Genomic DNA, 24,997 nt, shown 5'->3' on the forward strand with positions numbered 1-24,997 from the left:
AGATAATAAAAGCTGCATGTGGCTCTTGGGTGGGCTGCTGTATTAGGACACAGGAAAATGACCACAGACAAAATGCTAATGTGCAGTGAGACTCTCTAATATAAGGGTAGTACCACTAAAGGCCAAATCATAAATAAGAAGTAACAGTCTAGGCATGTGAAAAATCAATAGACTAAGAAGAGCTAATGGCTAATACAACAAATACCATTCTACCATCCCAGTGTTTACAGCATCTATCCAGGAAATGAGAAATAAAGTGCCTCTGAGACACTATTTGTCAAAATGGTAAAAAATGTGTAAAGAGGGGGCTGGAGAGATGGCTCAGAGGTTAAGAGCACCGACTGCTCTTCCAGAGGTCCTGAGTTCAATTCCCAGCACCCACATGGTGGCTCACAACCATCTGTAATGAGATCTGGCACCCTCTTATGTATACATAATAAATAAATAAATCTTTAAAAAATGTATAAAGATTTACAATGCTCCACATTAGGAAGAATGGATAAAAAGGGTGTATTCATATACTATTGATGGGAATGTGAACTACAGCAACTATGTGGTAAAACACACAGGTGGAGAACAGATAAATACAGTTTTTGTATATAGAAACTTTTTGTCCTTTTTTTTTTCTTTTCCAGAACCCAGGGCCTTGCACTTGCTCTACCACTGAGCTAAGTCCCCAAACCCATATATAGAAACTTTTGAGAACATTTAAAAGGGCTTGGAAAAACGCCCTGCTTTGCCACAGAAAAAGCACCAAAATATTAGTAAGTGAAAAAAAAAAATCAATGCAGTATGTATTAGAGTCTTTCTCTGGGAGCTTGAGGGAGTCTAGCCAGGGCTGTATAATGAGGCCTCGTCACAACAGAAAGGAAAGAGAAGGAAGGAAGAAAGGGAGGGAGGGAGGAATGAAGGGAGAAAAGGGCACCGTCAAGCTGTAGTCCAAACTGTTACAATAAAGTCATCAAGAAATGGCTAATTCTTGGGGGCTGCGGAGATGGCTCAGTGCCTAGGAACATCTGCTGCTCTTCCAGAGGACCTGAGTTCAGTTCCAGCTCACAACCGCCTGTAACATCAGCTCCAGGGGATCCAACACCTTCTGGTTTCCATAGCGTGTATACACACACACACACACACACACACACACACACACACACACACGCACGCACGCACGCACGCACGCACGCACGCGCACATACACATGCACGCACGCTCATAAACACTGAATAAAAAAAAGAAGAATATGAGGGAACTAAAGAATAAGTTTTAAAGGAACCTTCGCCACTGCCTTAGCTTATTTTTCTGTATTGTTTGAGTTTATTATAATGAAATTAATATTCAGTGTATGACTTCTATAATAGAAAATACGAGGCTCATTAGAACATATTACTGATGGAAGGAAACACAATATATATAATCCCACCTTAGTTGGAAAAAACAAACTGAAGAAAATTTCAGCCTTTAATATTTGATATTTAGTGTGTGTGTATGTATATGTGTGTGTGTGTATATATATATATATATATATATATATATAGAGAGAGAGAGAGAGAGAGAGAGAGAGAGAGCGCTTTTGTTCTTTAAAGAATAGGTTTAAAATATTTAGATATTTAAAATGGTCAAGATCCAGTTAGGAAAAATATTTGCATCCTATGTAAATAATTTTCCTAATAAAGTAAAATAGAATATTGATTATATTCTATATTAATGTAGATCCTAGACTTTTTTCCTTTCCTAGATGCCTTCTCATTTTTTTTTTTCAAGGAGAATTTCCTGGTTTTTTTTTTTTTTTTTTTTTTTTTGAGACAGGGTTTCTCTGTGTAGCCCTGGCTGTCCTGAAACTCACTCTGTAGACCAGGCTGGCCTTGAATTTAGAGATCCGCCCATCTCTACCTCCGACTGCTGGGATTAAAGGTGTGCGTCACCACTGCTCTCAAGAAAAGTTTCTAGTAAGATAATTTCCACTTGTATAACACATTTTGATATTAAGTTTCTTTGAAAATCATGACCACACTGCAGGAAGTGTTCTTTCTTTGAAAAACTGCAGTCAGTGTGGTAGTGCAGAGTTGCTGATCCCAGTACTCAGGGGTCCAAGGCAGGACAGTCCAGAGTTAGAGGTGAACTCTGGCAACATACTGAATTCATAACAAGCAGGACAGTGTAGCTGTTAGAATTTGTAGTGAGCTGACCAGGCAGTGTGGACTCTGACAGATACAGGTTATATACATACATACATACATACACACACACACACACACACACACACACACACACACACACACACACACACATACTCTTAATAAAAAATGACCTAGATGCATTGATTATACATAGCTACATGTTAGTTGTTATACACCAGACATCTAGGCAGAGGAAGACCCTGGAGGGCTTCTTCACTTCATGATTTCGCTTACCACCCCTTTCTCTACCAGAGCATCTCTAACAGGGGAACATCAGTCTAAATTACCATGGTTTAATCATGACCCAAAGCCTAAGCATCAGTAAAAGACAAGCTGTTTTGCATCAGCTCAGCCAGCTTTCTTACAGTCTGTCACTATTAGCATAACTGGGGAGTAGCAGGAAAAAAAAAGCCTATGTAGTAATCCACGATAACATCACCCTGTGCTTCCAATTCTGCTACTAACTACAAAACAGGCTTTTCTGGTCTTTCTCACACTCAGAAGCTCTTTCTAGCCACTTCTGGATAACTGAAACAATCGTGTGTCTTAGAAGTCCTATGACACTGTGTCACTGTTGGTTTCTGGGCTACAAAGCTCACTCAGCTCACCCAGACAGACAAGATCTTTCCCACTGCAGTTTCTAGGTGGATGATCAAACTGTTCTGATTAATACATACAGTGGACAGTGTAGATTCCTTAAGGAATTGAAATTTCTTTTTCTTTAAAGTAATCAAAGTTTAAAAAATAATCAGTAAAAGCTAGATTCTGACCTTTGGCTACTGGAACACTGCTAAAATTCAGGGTCTCTGTGTCCTCAGTAAGGGGGGCAGGGGCATGTGGCTAGATAGCCAGAGCTTAGAATGGCTTCAACTAACCTTGGCTCTCCCTGAATTTGTCATGTCCTGTTAGTCAGAACTGAGGCTAGAGGTAAACATCAGCAGTGTACGTCCTGTTTGGGAAAGTGAGTCGCTCAAGGAACGTGGCCCTCAACAGCAGCGACCTTTCAACCCAACTCTGGCTTTTCCTTCTTTTCTTTTCTTTCTTTCTTTTATTTATTTATTTATTTTTTAATTTGGGTTTCTCTGTGTAGCCTTGGCTTTCCTGGAACTCATTCTGTAGCCTACGTTGGCCTCGAATTCACAGAGGTCTGCCTGGCTCTGCCTCCCGATTGCTGGGATTAAAGGCATGTGCCACCACCGCCCAGCTTGGTTTTCCTTTCTTAAAAAGATCTCCTGAACGGGAGGAGGAGAACCTTCCAGAGGACCCCAGCATACACATGGCAGCTCACAACTGTCTCTAACACCAGTTCTAGAGGCTCTGACGGCCTCTTCCTGCCTCTGTGAGCCCTGCACAAATATACATGCAGGCAAAACACCCACACACACAAAATTAATTAAATAAATAAATCTCAAAATGAAAAGAAAAAAAACCTTCTTAAAAAGGTCTCTCGTAAAGCTGTCCAGTAGTGTTCTTGGGACACTCAGCGGCCTGGAAGTCAGGCCTGAGGGAAGAACTGAAGAATGACATACAGTCCAAAAACAAAGAGCAGATGCAGTCGGAGTGGAAAGGAACTAGCCAGAAGCAAGGCGGGAGGGGCAGGTCATGAGTTCTAAGCTAGAGTGATACCCCACCACTCCCCCAAGAAAAACCAATGAAACAAATGACCTGTACACCCACTGAGCTTCTCAAGCCAGCTCAGTTGTTGGAATAAAGCTGGAAAGTACAAATGCAGGTGCAGGGCCTAGGGTAGCTAAGTTAAACAACTTCCTAGCTAGTCTGGTGGCTCAGGCCTGTAGGCTGCTATATGTGTGAGATCAGAATGGTCTACACAGTAAGGCTCCACTCAACTGAAAAACAAAGCCAACTTGCTGAATTAACTGAGGATCAGTAATCATAAAGGACCGTGAAGAAAGAGATGTAAAAATCTGGAGTTTGGCGACTGGAGAGATATCTTGGTGCTTACGAACTCTTACTGCTCTGTTCTTCCAGAGTGCCAGGTTTCTGTTCCTGGTACCCACATAGGGTGGTTCACAACCAGCAGTAACCCCAGGCTCAGGTTCAGGAGAACACACACACACACACAAACACACACACACACACACACACACTCTCTCTCTCTCTCTCTCTCTCTCTCTCTCTCTCTCTCTCTCAAGGGCTTTTAGTCCCACATAGAAAAGGTGAAAAAAGTATGTATGTATTTGTCTTGAAGACATTCCGTGGCCCAAAGGTATCCCTCCTTTGGTTGGAAGAGATCTTCCACTGTTACCTGTTAACACTGGCTGACTTCTGGGGCCACATGAAGTCCCTGTGCTCACCTGAGCTTCTCTCTGATCCTGGCTCTAGATCAGAGTGCCTCCATCCATCTTCATCATTTGCTAGAGTGGCTGACAGAACTCGGAAACTCTCGCTATATCACTAATTCCTAACGGAAGGAGTCTCCGGGCACAGGCAGAAGGAAGAGGCGCGCATCACGCGGCACCTACGCCTTTTCTAGGGACACTATTCACAGCACCTGAGTAAGTGCTGACCTGGAAGCTCCGCCTCCCTTCCTTTGGATTTTGATGGCTCCTGCTTATCACCATGGTTTTCTTGTGATCTTGTGACGGTTCTCCAGGGACAAAGTGGGTCAAGTTTGGTTCCCAATGTGGCAGCATTATGAAGCAGCAGCAAGATGCTACTCAGGTCACTGGAGCACCGCCTTCAGAAGGACCTGAGATGATCCTTGTAGAGTTCTGAGGCGCTCTTTTGAGGGGGTTGTTTTAAAAGTCTAACCCGAGTCCTACTCTGGCATTTTTCCCCTCGTGCACGGCAATGTACGTCATCAGCCACAAGATCAGTAACCATGTTTGCATCGCGACTGGAACCACCACACTATCAGCTAAATAAATGTGTTTATGAGCTACCAGCCACAGGTATTTCCTTACTGTGACAATGCTCAACCCCACCTCCAGCCCCTTGCCCTTCCACAAGACGTCTGGGAGGTGCAGGTGGCACCAAGCCTCTAATCATATAGTTGGTTTCTCGGATAACGTCCCATCCTTCGGGGCTTTCCAAAGCTCCCTCATTAGCGCAGACCCAGGTATGGTTAGGAGGTGCTTGTTTTACCCATCTCCGTCGTGGCTTTTACGGGAGTTTTAGGGCCTCCATCAGAAACACTGAAGGAGAGCCAAAATGTCTTTAAACATTATGTCACAACTATTCTTTTTTACTGTGTGTGAGCTACCTACCACCCACTTCCTTCTCCAAAATGACTAAAAGTAAATTCACTCATCTTTCTAAACTATTTTTCCTAACACATTAGTGATGTCATCAAGTTGCCATCACACACCCTCCACTGTGGTCTTGAACTACCCTGGAGGCTTCTCCTCTAAGAACTGGCTCAGCTGAGCGATCTACCTCTTGTACCTTGCTTTTTACCAGGATGATCTTTGTCTGTTTCCGCCATTTGTTTTGTTTTGTTTTTTTGACACAGGGTTTCTCTGTGTAGCTTTGGGCCTTTCCTGTAGCCCAGGCTGGCCTCAAACTCATAGAGATCCGCCTGCCTCTGCCTCCCGAGTGCTGGGATTAAAGGCATGCGCCACTACCGCCCAGCTCTGCCATTTCTTTATAATAAAATTCTGATCTCTGGAATACTTTTAACCGTAGCAGTAAGGAGACTGAGGCAGGCAGATCTCTGTGAGTTGAAGGACAGCCTTGTCTATATAGAGACCTTGTCTCAAAAATCAAAAAACAATAATGGGATGTGGTGGCTCATGTCTTTAATCCCAGCACTCGGGAGGCAGAGGCAGGTGGATCTCTGTGAGTACGATGCCAGCCTGGTCTGCAGAGTGAGTTCCAGGACAGGCTCCAAAGCTACACAGAGAAACCCTGTCTTGAAACAAACAACCCAACCTAATCAAACAAAAAAAAATCAAACAAACAATTCACACACTAAATTTCTAAACCCATAAAACTGAATATTCCCTAATTGAGGTGAGTAATATTGGTCTCTGAATTCCTATCATGTTTTCAAATTCATTTAACATTTATGTGTAACTTCTTTAAATATAAAATTGTTTTCCAAATAGCCTGCCTATAAGCAACTTAAGAGCTGTAAGTACATTGTTTTGTTTGTATTTCTCAAAATATAGCCAATGTATGAATATTAACAGAAAAAAATACTTTCCTAACTTTCTTGTGCCATAATTCCACCCTCCTTAAAATGTTATACATCTACCTCAGAGGGCTGGCGTGGGAATCCAGTTTCCATAGGTAAAGCCCACTACACAGGTGCATGGTTTGTACCTCGTAACTGCTGGCTCCCATCATCACTCTGCTAGAATTTAAATGGCCAGGGATGAATTACATCAGTACACTGAGTTCAGACACATGCAGCAGGGAGAGACCCATCCTAGGTAATGGGTGGTCAGTGGAAATGCGGCAGCCGTGACCCTCAGATATGCCGTGTTCAGACTAAAGAACTCTGTAACCTCTGTCTTCCAGTGACAAGTCACTGCCTTCTTGCCAGATGTATGTCATATGCTGAGCAGGTCCCAACAACAACAAACTCACAAAAAACAGCGAGAGACTCCCTTTGTGCAGGGAATGTGCAATTGTTAGGGGACACAACACAGAAAAGTCTTAAGATAGGAGAATAATACCTAATTCAGCTTGGGGACAGAATGGGTGGGAATGTGAGGACGCTTCTCAAAGGAATGACTTCTAAAGAAAAAGAGATGCAAAGAGACCAGGATACGCAAACCACAGAAAAGGTCTTAAGTAAGGATTTTAAGTACTACCGTATCAACAAAATAGTGATTCCCCCCACACACATACTCTACCTATCAAAAAGCTTTCAATTTCTGCAAACAGAGAACTAAGTCCAAATGTGGAACTATCCTTTTCGGACCTGAGCAAAGAGCCAGGTGTCTTCTTCATTGACCCCATTATTGACAGCTGATGACCAGCACATGAGAGACCTTCATGGCACTAAGATGACTGAGCAGAGAGGCTGACGGAGCCTGGACCACTCTCCCGACCTATAGGACCCATGTGCCCTGAAGAAAACAAACAAAGTTTGGGTCCTGACACGAGTCCTGCCTTTGCACAGTCGGGGTCTCACCTGATCCAGGAGTGATGAGCGGCCCTTCCAACTCCAGTGCCTCATCCTCAGATTGGTCATCCAGCTTCTTCTTTTTTTTCTTTGTGGGATCTCTGGGTTTTTTTAGGAGGGAAAGTTCTTCAGGGTGTCTTATATCTGTTAAGGAATGGGTTAAATGAAAAGTTAGCACAGGAAGTTTCCTTCATCTATTTCCTTCTGTGTATGTGGGTGTCAGCATTCTGCCCAATTTGAAAGGGTGACAGATAACATGCTAAAAATCCCCAAAAACTACAGCAAGAGAATGTTTGGCTAGCCCACACAGAGCCCTGGCTTCCATTCCAGCCCTGGAGAAAAAAAAAAAAAAATCTACCCAAAGCACTCTTAATTCACTATTAGCTAACAAACAGAATGACCCCAAAGCAGACAGAGAATCCACCAGGACACAGAATGAAAGCCCACCGGGAGTGGAGGTCCGTGCCTTTAATCTCAAGAAGGTGGATGTAAGTGACTTCAAGGCTAGCCTGGTTAACATAGCAAGTTCCAGGACAGTCAGAACATGTCTAAAAAACACTTTCCAAAAACCAGAAAGAAAATTCTAGAACTTTTATTCATATACTCATTTTTACCTAAGAATTTATATTACCTGTTACCAACCATTCTCTATGTTATAAGGTTCATGTAGTGCACGAAACATATGTAATAGATTACCTTAATAAACAGGCATTTTAACTTTATGCGTATGGGTATTTGGCCTGCATGTATGTCTGTGCACTGCTTATGGGTGTGAGCTGCCCTGTAGGTGCTGGGAATTGAACCCTGGTCCTCTGGAAGAGCAACCAGTGCTCTTAGCCTCTGAGCCATTTCTCCAGACTCAAGCTGGCATTTCATACATATTAGATACAGTATACATCCACCATGTTTCTTGAATTGCAAGACTCAACGTTATCCCTCTCCTCGAACTAGGGGGGGGGGGCTTAGCCAACTCTCCCCATAGTTGATAAGAAGGTTGAAAATTTTGTATGTGTGCACACACACCCTTGAGTGCATGTGTGAAGATCAGCCGTCAGTCAAGATCAGGTACCTTCCTCAATCATTTTCTAACTTTTTCTAGCATAATATTTTTATTGACTATTTGAGACTTTCACATCATGCACCCCAATCACACTCACTTCCCAGTCCTCCCAGGTTGGCACACTCCACACCTGTGACCTATTCCACCAAAAAAAGTCCAGTTGGAATTGCCCACACACTCAACTCAAACTCCCAGTAGCCAGCCCCTTAAAGAAAACTGAGTCTTTCCCACCCGCACTCACGCCAGAAGCCCTCAGCTGTGGAGAGCTACACTTCAGCACCCTCATCCCAGTTTTTAAGAGTTCTCTTCCATGACTTTCTGTCTATTACTTTTTTGGGGGCTGGGGGTAGGGGTTGTCACAGAAGCCTTCTATGTCCCTCTTTCTCAACTGTGATCTGTAGTTATCGATGCCACTGAAAAAGTAGCTTCCTTGCCCTTGACAGTCAGTAGGAACACGGATCATGGACTTCCACACGGTTTCTGGCAACAGTATGGACCACGGACATCCACAGGGTCTCCATCATCAGCATGCACCATGGACCTCAGCATGGCCCTCTGTGGCAGCACAGGTCAGGACATCAATATGGCTTCTAGTACTCCACATTATTATTATTTTCTTTTTCTAGACAGGGTTTCTCTGTGTAGCTTTGTGACTTTCCTGGATCTCACTTGGTAGACCAGGCTGGCCTCGAACTCACAAAGATCCGCCTGCCTCTGCCTCCCAAGTGCTGGGATTACAGGCGTGCGCCACCACCGCCTGGATAAAAATTAATTCTTAACTAATTGTGGACCTATATCCAACAGTGAAACTAAAAGACTCAGGTTACTTAGAAAGGGTGGTGGAAATCTGAATGATATCATCCCCGACAAGATCATGTTTGAACACTTGGGTCCCAGATGGGGATGCTGTTGGCGGAGGTTGTGGAACTTTGATATGGTGGAGCCTTGATGAAGGACTGTATCACTCTGAGGTAGCACCAGAGAGAGGGCTTTGAGGGTTTGTAGCCTTGCCCCACTTTCTGTTCACCCCCTGCTTCCTGTGTGTGTGTGTGTGTGTGTGTGTGTGTGTGTGTGTGTGTGTGTAAAGATGTGACCAGTCAGCTTCCAGCTCCCACCACCAGGCCTGCTCCCTGCATGCTGGACTTATCCCTCTGGAATCACAAGCCAAAAGAAATGCTTCCATCTGTGAGCTGGCTCACAGTATTCTGCCACAGCAACAGAGAAGTAACTAATAGGGACACATACCCTCCCACTCCCGCCCCACCCCTGCGAACTGCCTTTGGGGCAGGAGAAATGGCTCAGCAGTTAAGAGCTCTTGCTGTCCTCCCAGAAGACCCACATTTCGTTCCCAGCACCATACTAGGTGGCTCACAACCACCTGTAACTCTAGTTCCAGGAGAGCCAACGCCCTCTTGTGGCCTCTGCTGGCACTGGTACACATGCGATACATATACACACATGCAGGCAGGCACTCACACATAATAAAAATGCATAAATCTTCCTCTATAATTCTGATTCCAGGGGATCTACTACCCTCTTCTGGCTTCTGAGGGCACTGCATGCATTTGGTACACATACATATGTGCAGGCAAAACACACATACAAATAAAGTAAAAATAAATAAATTAAAAAAAAATTAACCAGCCTGCTCTTTGAAAGGTACTGTTCAGAAAATAAAGAGAGAAGCAATATAGTGCAAGACTTGTATTCAAAACATGTGAAGAATACACAATTCCAAATAAGGCCACGGGGCTAAAGACTGGGACAAAGCTCTTCATTAAAAAATGGCCCAGCAGGTAGTCAGTGGTGGCACACTGACTGCCACCCAGCACTCAGGAGGCAGAGGCTGGTGGATCTCTTCTCTATGAGTTCGAGGCCAGCCTGGTCTACAGAGCTAGTCCAGGACAGGCTCCAAAGCTACAGAGAAACCCTGTCTTGAAAACAAAACAAAACAAAAAACAAACAAACAAAAAAAGATAATGAATTACCATCCATCAAAGAATGTGAATTAAACTATACCCCTGTCAGAGCAAAAACACACAGCGGGCACTATGATGTACGAGGAGAGGGCCATCCGAAGCTCTCATACCCAGCTAGCTGGGATGGGAAATGAGAATATGTAGAGATGGTTCTTCAGTTTCTTATAACATGCAGCTAACACACAACTTGGATATTCCCCTATGTACCCAAGAAAGTGGAAAGCACATTCACAGCAGCTTTATTCAAAGTCCAAACTGGAGTAACTCAAATGGGTAAGCAAAGCATGTGAAATTTACATATCACTGGAAGCAAAGCTCATACAATGGAGTCCATTCATCAGCAGAAAGAAACAACTTACTGACACATATAATAAAGTAAATGAATCTAAATTAAGTGGAAGAAGATAATTTGAAAGGAGAAAATTCGTGATTAAAATCTATGAGTCCACCAATAAAATTCCACAGAATGTCAACAAATCTCAGTGACAGAGAGCAGCTGAGCGGTATCAGATGGGAAATCTGAGAGAAGATAGAAATATGTTGAAGGAGGAGGATGGCGAGTTTAGGCTAGCCTGGGCTTCAGAGTGAGTTCTTGAATAAGACCCTCTCAAAAAACCAAACACTTCAAAGTTTTACCTTTTAAATGAGTGCAGACAGTTGTATACTAGTTGCACCACAAATTACTTAATTAAAAAAAAAAAGTGTCAGGTATGGGGGGTATGGGCCTTTAATCTCAACACTGAGGAAACAGAACTTTGTGAGTTCAAGACCAGCCCGAATACTTTTTTTCTTTTGTCTTTTTAAAATCACATGGGAAGTGTCTCAATGACAACTGTCTAGATCAGGCTGGCCTATGGGTATGTCTGTGGGGGACCGTCACAACTGATGGGGTCAGCCCACTGTGGGCAGCACCACCCCTCGGTCCTGGAATATCTCATCTGACAGGGACTAGTATCTAGAATATTTTAAAAACTCCAAACATTAAATGCCTCTCTTAATGCCTCAAAAATGGGCAAATGAATTCCATAGAAGAAATACAGAGGGCTGGAAACCGGGCTCTGTGGTCAAGAGCACTGGCTGCTTTTCCAGAGGACCTGGGTTTGAGTCCCAGCATCTACATGACAGCTCACAACCACCCGTGACTCCAGTCCCGGGATCCAACGCCCTCTGCTGACTTTCAGAGGCTCCACACACATGTGGTGTACAGACATACACAAAACACACACACATGAAGATAAAGCTTAAAAAATTCTAAAGGAGAAACACAGAGAGCCAACAAATATTTAAAAAAAAAACATTTAACATCATTAGTGGTCAAAGAAACGTAAATAAAACTACATGGAAGGCTGGGAGATGGTGGCTCACGCCCTTAATCCCAGCAGCCTGGTCTACAGAGTGAGCTCCAGGACAGCCAGGGTGTTACACAGAGAAACCTGTCTCAAAAAAAAAAAGGTTAGCTGATCAGTGGTTGTGCACGCCATTAATCCCAGCACTCAGAGGGTAGAGGCAGATGGGTCTCTGTGAGTTTGAGGTCAGCCTGGTCTACAGAGAGAGTTCCAGGATAGTCAAGGCTACACAGAGAAACCCTGTCTCGAAAAACCAAATTAAACCAAACTAAAAAACAACCCTCCCCCAAACCCCTACATTGAAATCCCATCTCACCCCAATGAGAACAGCATCCAAAAAACCAATGTGGGGCTAGAGGGTGAGTGTGAGCTAGTACAGCCATTATGGAAATCTGTGTGGTGCTTTCTCTAAAAACTGAAAATAGAGCTACTATCTGATCCAGCGCAACAGACCTGGGCATATACCCCAGGGTCTGTTAGGAAGTCGGCAGGCCACGTGAGTGTGTCTGACAGTTATGTTTACTGCCACACTATTCACTACAGCTGAGATACAGAAATGGCCTAGAGAATCAGCAGGTCAAATGATAAAGAAATTGTGGTATATAAACACAACAGAATTTCATTCTGCTATAAAGAATAAAATTAGGCCGGGCGGTGGCGGCACATGCCTTTAATCCCAGCACTCAGGAGGCAGAGCCAGGCAGATCTCTGTGAGTTCAAGACCAGCCTGATCTACCAGTGAGTTCCAGGAAAGGCGCAAAGCTACACAGGGAAACCCTGTCTCGAAAAAATAAAAAAAAAAAAAAAAAAAACCAAAAATTAAAAAAAGAATAAAAATGTCATTTTCAAAAAATTGAATGGAACTAAAGAAAATCATGTTAAGTGAAATAAGCCAGTTGAAGACACATAGTCTGTGTTTTCTTTCATAATCAGAATCTCTCTCTTTATATATGTGTGTGTGGATGACATGTAAACATATACAAACATACGTGTGGTGAACACGAAAGCAGAAGGGAATGAGGAAGAACAGAAGGAAGTCCACAGCACAGGCACTTCCTGGTGCTCGAGCTATGACCCACTCTGCTCCACCACGCGCTCCCTGCCACAACAGATGGAAATCTCTAAAGCTGATGTCAAATCTTTCCTCTCTTTAAGCTGTTTCTCTTGGGCATGTGTCACGGTCACGGGGGCTTTAACACACACAAGTATTTATGAACTGCACTTTTAATTCTCAGTGTACCATCGGATTTAAGTGCCATCACTGCCGTGTCTAGAGAAAAGAAAATTCCAAGCTGTGCTGGAGAGATGGTTCAGCAGGTAAGCTCATACATTGCTCTTGCAGAGGACCCAAGTTCAGTTCCCGGCACCCACATCAGGCAGCACAATCACCCTTAACTCCAGTTCCAGGAGCATCTGTCACCTCTGGCCTCGGAGGGAACTCCCCCCTCCATGGCTGTTTCCCCTTAGAGAAATTACACTAGGGTACGGTAAAAAAAGCCAAAATATTGGAGGACACAAAATGAGTCACGGCTGAGCTGTGACACACTTCCACCACCTCTCTGTGTCACTCATGGTCCAGCTGGGCGAGGGGGAAACCAAGCATGTCATCTAAAGTCTTCTCAAGTGTTTCTGGAATGTTTTTTGGGGCCTGAGAATTTCTGCACTGCACAATTCATTCATTGAGAATTTTGTTCCTAAGTCATTTCCTGTCTAGCTCATAAGCTAGCTATGAATGTAACTAAACAACAGCAGAAAATGATAGAAACTAACTTTTCAGCCTGTCATAAGCAGACAAGGAGCCCTTAACCAGCTGGGCCAATGCAAACCGCTTGTCATGCCAAAATATTAAACTGTATGCTTGGGGACCTCCCTCTCCAGTATTCTCAGGTCTCAGCACTCCCTGCAGCTCGTTCTTATAAAAGCTCTATAGGTAAGGCTTTGTTTGTTTTTGTGTTTTCCAGACCAGGTCTCTCTGTGTAGCCTTAGCTGCTCTTGGCTGTCCTGGATCTCACTCTGTAGACCAGGCTGGCCTGGAACTCACAGAGATCCACCCACCTCTGGCCCCCAAGTGCTGGGACTAAAGGCGTGCGCCACCACTGCCCAGCTAATTGCTACTTCTTATGAGGTAGCTAGAAGCTTAGAGGAGAGCCTCTCATTCTCTTGGTGATTGACAGTCTCATCCTCGACCTGCATCAGCCATTGGCAGCATATGAATACGACTATATGACTTTCATTTTATTATACTGACGACAAAAAGTAAGCCTGATCATTCATGGAGGAGTCTATTTGAATGAATTTAGAATTTACTGCTTGATGAACTGGAGAGAGAATTCAGGGATTAAGAGCTCATCCTGTTCTTGCAGAGGACCCAAGTTCGGCCCCCAGCACACAACTGCCTTTATCTCCAGTTTCAAGGGATCCAATACCCTCTTCTGACCTCCATGTGCACGGCATTCACAGGCATAAACCCACACACAAACACACACCTACACATTATATCTTTTTTATATAAAAATATAATCTACTGACTTTACTTTGTGCCTTTTATCAGGAACTAGTAAATTTAAGAATCTAAATTAATGGCTGGAGAGATGGCCCAGAGGTTAAGAGCACTGGCTGCTCTTCCAGAGGACCTGGGTTCAATTCCCAGCAACCACATAGTGGCTCACAACTGTCTGTAACTCCAGTTCCAGGGGATCTGGCATCCTAACACAAATATACATGCAGGCAAAACACCAATGCACATAAAATAAAAATAAATTATTAAAAAAAGAATCTAAATTAAGTATAAGAGTAGGACTAGTGAACAATATAGCACTACAAGACATGAAAATGTCAGACATAAAATATACTATCTCACTGAATAACAATACTGTGTGCATGTATATCACATATATGTATACATATGCACACATATACAGAACTATAGGGACCCAGGGATAGAAGAACTAAGAAATGAGTATACAGAGGGTGTTTGAGGGAAATATTTTAGATTTTCTTTAAAGAAAATGTTCCTTTAGAGTTTCTGGTTAAGTAAGTATAATGAGTGTGCATTTGTTTTTACTTTTCCAAAGTGACACACACAAAGAACTATCTACCTGTGAAGAGTTTTCCAAAGGTGTGTGTGTGTGTGTGTGTGTGTGTGTGTGTGTGTGTGTAGTGGGGAGAGACGCAACAGCAAGAAAGAATGTCAGGAGGTAGAAATGATGGGACACACATAATCTCAGCACTCAAGAAGCTGAGGCAGCAGGTTTTCTACAAGTTCAAAGCCAGCCTGGGCCACAAAGCAAGATCTTGTCTCAAAGAAACATTAATGCAAACAAATAGAAACCAAACAATAAGAAATGCCAGAAAGCCTTTGGAAGAAAGAAGTCGGATAGAAGAGCAGGAACTGCCTGACCAATGTGGAGCAGTATCAGCAGCAGAGACCAGCGAGGCAGCGAGGAGGACCCAAAACAGCACAGAGAGGGAAAGAGTTTGCCACAGTCTCCTGCTCCACCACTGCCTTCTACTTACCTAACCTACCTTTAGGATCCTGTCAACAGAAAAGGATGCAACAGCTTGGCGCTCCCGCCCAGAGCTCCCTGTAGTGAGTTAGGGTGCATCATCACTGAATTGTGAATGGACATTTGAGAAAGGCTTCCAGGACAGAAACCTTAGAGACATCGCCTAAGATTCCTAGCCCTGGCTCTACATTCCAACAATGTGGACACTGCCATGAAGGTTAGTTATTAAGCAACTGATCTTAGGGGGATAATCCTGGGTTATCTGGATGTGTCTAATATCATCACTCATCCTTTACAAAGAAAAGAGGCTGAAGAAAGGCGCAAGAGAAATGAACTAGCAGAGGTCAGATAAATTTGTGGGGAAAATCTTATTCCCACAACTACAAGTAACCAAACTGTACCACGAAAAACCCACCCTCGGAGCCTCAAGGGGGGCAACACAGAAGTGCAGCTGCATTACAAGTCAACAATCTTGTACAAACGACATAGTAGAAGCATGATACCGAGTACAAAATAAAATGACCTCAATTAATAAGCTAAGAAGAATGAGAGACAGCCATCTGTGAGATGAACAGGACATCGAAGAACCGGAGATGAAGAGATTTAGGTATCAACAATGGGGAGGGGTGTCTCCGTATCTTCTCTGCACCACTGAAGTACAACTGCATTACAAGTCAACAATCTTAAATTTACTGATGTCTGTGCAATAAACACTGAAAATGAAAATGTAGTGTTACAGTGAAAAACCGAATAGGAGAGATGTAGTCAGTGAGAGGGTCGACCCAAGAACACTGCCCACCAGCACCAAATGATCACACAAAGGGGGAAGAATTAGTAGGAAACGTTTCACACAAGAAACAGGCCCTAGGAGTCTCCAGAACAACGGATGGAAATAAACCTCCAACAGGCACACTGCTATGAAACTTCAGAGTGGAGGAGGAAAGACCTTCCAAGTTTCCAGAGAGAAATGGCAGTCCACAAAGAGAGGAAAATAAAAACTCACAGCATCACCACGCCTTAACAACAACGTGGAACCTACCAGACAAGTGAGCAGTGACTTCCAACTCAGAGGGGAAAATAACTCTTACTCCAATAATTCTATTAAGAAACACAATAAAGTCAGTTTCAAATTAACATTCTAAAATTACTTATCCTGTTCACCTTCTCCTTACTACAAGGATGATCTTATTTTCCACCCCTTGGGAAACAAAAGAGGAAAATATAGGGATCAAATGTGCAGAAGACATTTCGAACCGTGTGTTTGTGTGTGTGCCCGCATGAGTTTATATGCACAGGCTAGCGGGTGACCAACCCCTGGGGCCCCAATTACAGGCGGTTGTGAACCACCTAGTGTGTATGCTGGAAAACAAGCCCAGGTCCTCTGTAAGAGCAGTAAGTGTTCTCAGTCACTGAATCATCTCTCCAGCCCTTAAGAAAATCATTTTTTAAATGTTTCTGCTTAAGGAGTGTACCAAAAGGAACAAGAATGGATAAAAAGGAACATTTAAAGAGGCTGTGTTTGGAACACCCACAGGGAGACAGTGACAAATGGATTATCATCATGGTGCAGGTGATGTGGAAAGATTCACACAGATCTGGAGGCAAGATGGTATTTACATGTAATGAGTCACTTTCTCATTTTGCAACAAAATACTTCACAAGAGCAAGAAAGGAATGGTTTGTTTTGGCTTATGGTTTGAGGACACAGTCCACATGACAGAAAGGCATGGCAGCAGAGCCTGAAGCAACTACTCACACTGTAGCCACCGTCGCTGAGAGGAACCGATGCTTTGTGCCGCCCCCTCCCCCCTTCTCCTTTCTGCTTGGTCCCGGACCTCAGCCTGTAGGAAGGGTCTGTCCACAGTTAGGGTGGATCTAGACAACGCCTCACAGACATGCCTACAGATCTGTTTCCATGGTGATGCCAAGGTCCATCAAGCTGACAAGATTAGCAGTGCTAAGGATGACCACCCTGTTCCTGGTCTATGTATCTGGGTAGGCGATGGAGCCTTTTACTCTCATGGGGTGGGCTGGGGTGAATACTAGATCTGGACAGAATACCATGAGCATGGCCTAGAACATGTTCAAGTTTAAATTTCAATGGAAGAAATGAATTTGCACCTAAAAATGCATTCATGAACAATGATGGCTCTCTGAAAAATATACAGAGCTGAGAGAATTTTATGATAAATTAAGATGGAGTGGCAGGAACTTAGACTGACTATCCTTTATTTAAACAATAATAAGGAGGAGCCAGGAGGATGAATATGGCTTTACCTGTACCAATTTACTAGCTAAAGGCAGCTGGGCCAGGAGGGGCAGAGAGAGCCAGCTCTTGCCGAGTTGAGACACCGGAGATGGAGGTCAGGGAGGCCATGATGGAGAGAGGCCTCCCAAGGTCTCAGAGATGTTCCCTGGAGTCTGGCTGACCGTGATCCCCGTGTGCGAGCAGAAAACACTCAAGAGTAGGAAACAGGAAAGGACCCATGACTGAAACCACGTTGGCACCAGGAAGAGTGAAAAATTCCCGAAAGACAACACCTTAGGAGGTAGGCGAAACTGGTCCCATAACTAATTAACGATGGCTCTGGATCTACCCTGATAAAGCTACAAACGAAACCTAAAAAACAAAACAAACAAAAAAATCGATTTCCTTATCATCTGACTGGTGAGCGGAAAAAAGCTGGCTCCACTTAAAAGGAATTAGGAAAAGAAAAATCCAGCTACCAACCACACTAAATTAATAAAGCCTCTCACACCAGCAAGTATGATGTCATAAAGAGGCAGGGAAAACACAATCCGTAACCATGAGTGAACTAATAATGTTTAAGTAAGGTGATGATTTTGCCTGTGTTTGGGGCCATCCTGGTATACAGGCACAGGCTCAAGGGTGGATACTCCTACAATTACTTCGAAGTCGAAAGTGGAAATAGCTCATAAGTCAGGGGTGGAGATAATTACAAAAAGGACAACCAAAAAACCCTTTCCTAGAAAGCAAGGAAGGAAACAGGAAGAGAGAAAACAGAGATCACAAACTGCTTTTCACAAACATTAAAACTCTTCTACTTCAATAACACTTCACAAAAAGTTAGCCACACACTGAGAAACACTTTCAAAACATGTCCGATAAAGTTTCTACATCCAGAATATGCAAAGATTGCTTGTAGTTCAACCAGACGGCCCACTCATAAGAGAGAGAAAGAATTCAAACACATCTCACGTGTAGTTCCCTGTGCGGCGCTTTGGCCACAGCAGCAGAAAGAAATAATGTCGAGGAGGAAAGACTGTCCTCTGCTCACAGCTTCCCTCCACCCGCGTGGGGACGCAGGGTGGCAGGAGCCTGTGTGGGATCTATTTGAATGGTGTCAGGTTTGAAGGCAGAAAAGGGCCCCGGAATCAGCCTTGCTCCTAGTGACCTACTTCCACAGCTAAAAGGTTCCAAAGGTTCCTCGGTATCTTAAAATAGTATCACAAGCTGGGGAGCAAGCTTCAAAATGGGAGCTGTGGGAAACCCTTCAGACTCAAATCATGACATCTCCCAAGGAGCTAGACACGGGCAACTAATCACTGAACTCTCATCTACCAGAATGCTCAAATAAAATGTTTCAAGGACACAGGGCGTCTTAGTGACTGATCTATTGCTGTGAAGAGACTATGGCCAAGGTGACTCATGAAAGAAAGCACTGAATTGGGGCTTGCTTGGTTCCAGAGGTTTGGACCGTTACATCATGGGAAGCATGGTGGCATATAGGCTGGAGCAATAGCTGAGAGCTACATCCTGATCCGTAGGCAGAGAGATAGCCTGGCGTGGACTTTCAAAACCTCAAAGTACATCCCCAGTGACACACCTCTTACAATCTTCCAATAAGGCCATACCTTCTTGGCTTTTGAGACAGGGTTTCTCTGTGTAGCTTTGGAGCCTGACCTAAAACTTGCTCTGTAGACCACGATGGCCTTGAATTCTCAGAGATCCACCTGGCTCTGCCTCCCAAGTAGAGGCACCTTCTAATCCTTTCAAATAGCACCACTACCTGGCGACTAAGCATTCAAACATATGAGTCTATGGGGGCCATTCTTATTCGAACTACCACATTCCATTTTCCAGTCCCTACAGGCTTGTAGCCATAACACAATGCAACAATTCATTCAAGCCAACTTAAAAAGTCCCCATAGTCTTTCACAGTCTCAACACTGTTTAAAAGACCAAAGTTCAAAGTCTCTTCTGAGATTCAAGGCAATCTCTTATCTGTAATCCCCTATAAAGTCAAAATCAAAAAGCATATTGAACTGGGCAGTGGTGGCACACGCCTTTAATACCAGCACCCGAAAGGCAGAGGCAGGTGGATCTCTCAGATGAGGCCAGCCTGGTCCACAGAACGAGTTCCAGGATAGCAAAGGTTACACACAGAAACCCTGTCTTGAAAAAAACAAAAAAGAAAAAGCAGATCACATACTTCCAACACTCAATGGCACAGGCTATCCATCCCCATTCCAAAAAGGAGGAAAGGGAGCATAGTGAGGAAAAACTGGACCAAAGCCGAGCCTGAGGCCAGCTGGGCAAACTCCAAACTCTGCAATTCCATGTCTGATGTCAAAGCACTCTTCAGATCTCCAACTTCTCTTCAGTTTTTTGACTGCAACACACTTTTCTCTCTTGGGTGGGTTCCAGACCTGGTTTGCAGCTTTTCCTGGCAGGTATCCCACAGCTCTGGCATCTCCAACATCTTGGGGTCTCCAGTGAAATCCAGGCTTCACCTTTACAGCCTCACACAATGGCCTCTCCAGGCCTCCGTGCAGACATCCTTGACTCTACAACCCTTTTATTGTATTCTTGACTCTAAAGCCAGAACCATGTGGCTGAAGCTGCCAAATTCTGCTGCTTGGTGGGGCTGGAACATGGCCCCCTGTTCAACTACATCTGCATCAGCTTTGTTGTGTATGGTTTCCTTCCTGGCTTAAGCTTTCCTTTAATGCCTTTTCTCTCTCTTAGTTTGAAGCTTAGGTGGGTGGGGTCTTGCCCTGAGGTCACCACTCGCTTTATTACATTTATTACATTTCTTTAATCTGTTTATCTCCTTGAGCCCTGGACTTAGCTCCATTACACTTCCTGGTGCCCCTTTTCTCCCCAAACTATACATTTTGCATTTTCCCTTGCTTAGCTTTCTCTTTTTCACTATAGATCTTCATAAAAGTGACCACTAATAACCATACAACACAGTCAATACTAGGCTGTCTTACAATCTCCTCTGCCAACATCATTGATTCAAAACTCCTCAATTTTGCTTCAGGCAGATTTTCAGGTCAAGGGCAAAAACCAGTCATATTCTTCACCAAAATATCACAAGGATGGTCTCTAGGCCACTTGCTAATATCCTTCCCCTCTGAAACTTGAGCTGGGCTGAAACTGCTCTCGGCATGACTGTCCTTGATCTTACTAGGGTGGCCCAGTAAGCCCCACTTGAAATATTCAACTACTTTTTTGGTCCAAAGTCCCAAAGTCTTCCTCCAATAAACAGCATGGTCAGGCCTGTCACAGCAATACGCCAGTCCCTGGTACCAAGTTCTGTCTTAGTTACTGCTCTACTGCTGTGAAGAGACACCATGGCCAAGACACTTTTATGAAAGAAGGCATTGAAGGCTTGCTTACAGTTTCAGAGGTATGGTTCATGGTACGGTTCATCAAGGTAGGAATCATGGTGGCATACAGACAGGCACTGGAGTAATAGCTGAGCGCTACATCATGATTCATAAGGTGAGAGCGAGCGCACGCAAGCCCTGGGCCTAGCATGTGTTTTTGAAACCTCAAATCTCACCCCCAGGGACATTCTTCCTCCAACAAGGCCACACCTACTTCAACAAGGCCACACCTCCTAACCCTTCTAATCCTTTCAAATAGGATCACTCCCTGGTGATTAAGCATTCAAAAATATTTGAGCCTGTGGGAAAGCATTCATATTTAAACCACCACAGGGCAGGCAGCTGGAACTCTCAAGTACTGCTGGTCAGAATGCAAAATAGTATGTCCAGTTTGCAAATGGGGCTGGAAAATGTCACTCTTTTAAATTTCCTATGTTTGATGACCCAGAATTCCTACAAGAACTACAAGTGGGTGGTCTTTGTATCTTTATTTAAAATTCTTACTCCATTTTATTTATTTTGCATGTGTACATACGTTTGTGTGGATGTTTGGGGTGGGGGTCTGAGGACAACTTGCACTAAGTAGTTTTCTCCTTGCACACTAAGGGTCCCAGAAATTGAACTCAGGTTTTCTGGTTAGGTGGCAAGTGCCTTTACCTGCTGAGCTATCTTATCATGTGTCCTTAGATTAGTGATGCATTATTATCTTCCTGTTGCCGTGATAAAACACCACGACCAAAAGCAACTAATAGAAGAAGTTTATTTTGGCTTATGGTTCCAAAGAGTTAAGAGTCCATAATGATGAGAAACCATGGCAACAGGCAGCAAGCATGGCAGCAGGAATAGGAAGCTAAGAGATCACATCTTTTACCTCAAGCACAAAATAGACAGGGTGAACCGGAAATAGGGTGAGGTTACATAATCTGAAAGCTCCACTTCCAGTGACATACTTTCTCCAACAAGACTGTGTGACCCAGACTTTCCCAAACAGCATCACCAACCAGGGACCAAATGTGCAGATACTGACGACCTGTGGGAACATTTCCCATTCAAACCACCAGAGGTAAATTATACACAAAGGGCAGAAAGCATTATACCCTGTATGGTTATGCTTAAATGATGTTGCAAAAAAGGCAGCCCTTATAGTGATAAAAATAGATCAGTGGTTGGCGGGGGCAGAACAGCAAAGAGGACTGAGGAAAAGACAGGGTGATGAAACCTGCCCTATCACTCAGCTGTAAACTTGCCAAAATGCACTCAATATTACCTGGAAGACTATGTACCTCAATCAGACTGACCAGACAGTTAAGTGAGTAGCTGAAGAGATGGCTCAGCTGCTAAAAGCATTGGCTACTTTTCCAGAGGACCTGGGCTGGATTCCTGGCATCCACATGGCAGTTCATAACCATCTATAATTCCAGTTCCAGGGGATCTGATGCCCTCTTTTGGCCTCCCTGGGCACCAAGTACACACATGGTAAACAGACATATATGCAGACAAAACACCCACACACAAAATCTCTCTCTCTCTCTCTCTCTCTCTCTCTGTGTGTGTGTGTGTGTGTGTGTGTGTGTGTGTGTGTGTGTGTGTGTGTAGTTTTGTTGTCTCTCCCAGATCTCACTCTGTAGACCAGGCTGGCCTCGAACTCACAGAGATCTGCTTGGCTCTGCCCCCTAAGTACTGGGATTAAAGGCGTACACCACCACTGCTCGGCTTACAAAATAAATCTTTAGAGTTAAGTGAAATCACAGCACTCAGGAGGCAGAGGCAAGCAGATCTCTGTGAGTTCGAGGCCAGCCTAGTCTACAAAGCAAGTGCCAGGACAGCCAGGGCTGTTACACAAAGAAACCCTGTCTTAAAAAACAAACACAAAAAAACAAAAACAAATAAGCAAATAAAGAGTTAAATCAAATTAAAGAGAGTTTTCATATAGTCACTCTAATCAAAATAGCATTTCATCTTTATGTTTTGCTCAGTTTGTCTCCTTAAGGGCTTAAGAAAGGAGCATGTCGCAGACCTGCTTATGGGTGAATTCACAGACCATTTCTCAGCCCTTTTCTTTGCTTGTCTCTAATATAAGGAAACTGCAAACATTAGTATCTTCTTATGTTTCTCTCTCTTGCCGCTAAGACTGGCCACATGATGCAGGTGGACAATGAGATGTGAAGGAAGATTCTGGAAGGTTTCTGCTTCATTTATCAGCCAAGTCGGGATGAGAGCTCAACAGACCACACATCCTGAAGGGGGCCTGTCCTGATTGGTTTTTAAATCAACTTGACACAAGCTGGTCATCTGGGAAAAGGAGCCTCAACAGAGAAAATACCTCCACCAGACTGGCCTGTAAGCACGTCTGTGGGGCATTTTCCTGATTAACGACTGACATGGACTGGCTAAGCCCTCCGTGGCAATAGTGACCCTGGGCTGGTGGTCCGCAGCTGTGTAAGAAAGCAGGCTGGGTGAGCCATAGGAAGGAAGCCAGTAAGCAGCACTCCCTATGGCTCCTACATCAGTTCCTGCCTCGCGCTCCAGCCCTGGCTTCCCTTAGTGATGGAGTGGGACCTGAGAGCTGCCAGCTGAAATGACCCCTTTCCCCAAGGTGCTTTAGGTCGTGGTGTTTATCACAGCCACAGAGACCCTTACTAATGCAGGGCCTTACGAACAGGAGGCCAAGCCCACATCTGAAGGATGGAAAGACCTGTCCTTGGAGACACGTTAACTACTCACTTCAGTTTTCTCATGTAACTTCTCATGATGGGAAAATGTAAACCCTTATGTGGAACACAGCTGAGTTTGGATTTCTAGTACTTATAGACAAAATAAACTTAAAAAGAACGAAATATATGAGAAAAATAATTTGAAAACAAACTAACAAGAATGAGAAAAATAATTTGAAAACAAACTGACCAGAATGAGAAAAATAACTTGAATATAAAGTAACAAGGAATACTAAATAATTTTTAGACTGAAAACACACACACACACACACACACACACACACACACACACAGAGACACACACACACACAAAACCAACCAACCCTTTGTGGGTAGAAACACGAATACAGGGCTGTTTCAAAGATGGCTCAGCAGTTAAGAGCACTGGCTGCTCTTCTAGAGGACCTGGGTTCAATTCCCAGCACCCACATGGCAGCTCACAACCGTCTGTAACTCCAGTTCCAGGGGTTCCAACATCCTCACACAGACAAAACACCAATGTACATAAAATAAAAACAAATTATTTTTTAAAAAGAAAGAAGTACAGCGCATAGAACAATAATCTGACTGAAGCCTCATTTCTTTTCATCTTTACAGGACCGCCCCCCCCCCATCCACTCTATGACTGTATACGTGTCTCTATAAAGTCCAGCTGCCCCAGGGCAGGGCAGGAGGGAAAAGGGAATGGGTCAGCACGTGCCTAACTAGTATCACTAGTGGGAAGACCTAAACCCCCATCTACTAACACCAACCTAACACGCTGTGAGTACAGAACTCTGTCAGCCTGGGGCGCACACTGGTGAAGTCACCACACCAGCGTACAGGTTAGAACTCAACAGCCTCTGCCTACGATGCTTGTTGAAAGAAGACAGAGGCAAGTCCATCTCATTGAACCACCACACAGCATTTTTGTGAGTTAAATTACAAAGAAATCATTTTTTACCAATTTAAAAAACAAACAAAGAAGCCCTGGAAAGGCTGTTAGTGTTCAGCAAAATTAGGTCATTTCCTGTTCGGTTTGGTGTCGGTCTATACCGCTGACCCTACAGGAGCCGGCATCCTTCACGAGACTCTGGGCTGGTAACTGCATTTGGTGACCCTGGCCATGACATTTTTCTTCTTTCTTTTTGATGCTAATTCTCTAACAGTCATCAAGAGCCAGAAGAGTTCAACTAATGAAACCACAGTGACCAGCACTTAAGTGAATTCGTTTAATTTGAGGAAAATTACTCGGCTTGAATATTAAATGACTAACAGGAGAAAATCATTCCCGGCAGTAATTACGAAGTGACTTCAGTGTTTGGTGTCCAGTGGTGGAAAGATGAACAGTGTCATCAAGCTTTCCCTACACAAGGCCGACAGAAAGTATTTCACCCCTGTGCAGATCTCTTCAACTCTGCCTTGTAATGAAATGCAAAGGCAGCCAGATAACAGCTAAGCAAGGAGTCTGACTATGCTCGAATACAAGTTACTTACGGAGAGGGGA

General features: G+C 43.9%; 1 protein-coding gene across 5 annotated transcripts in view; it reads right to left on the minus strand.

The window, feature by feature from the left end:
- Positions 1-24,997, minus strand: part of Fermt2 (fermitin family member 2) — a 75,782-nt gene that overhangs the window by 20,684 nt on the left and 30,101 nt on the right. For all 5 annotated transcript variants that reach the window (XM_036198785.1, XM_036198784.1, XM_036198783.1 and 2 more), the window contains one exon: positions 7,279-7,413. In XM_036198785.1, coding sequence (XP_036054678.1) covers positions 7,279-7,413 — 135 coding nt within the window. The remainder of the gene's footprint in view (positions 1-7,278; positions 7,414-24,997) is intronic.

The sequence above is a fragment of the Onychomys torridus genome, chromosome 9, assembly GCF_903995425.1.
Source record: "Onychomys torridus chromosome 9, mOncTor1.1, whole genome shotgun sequence".
Taxonomy (NCBI): domain Eukaryota; kingdom Metazoa; phylum Chordata; class Mammalia; order Rodentia; family Cricetidae; genus Onychomys; species Onychomys torridus.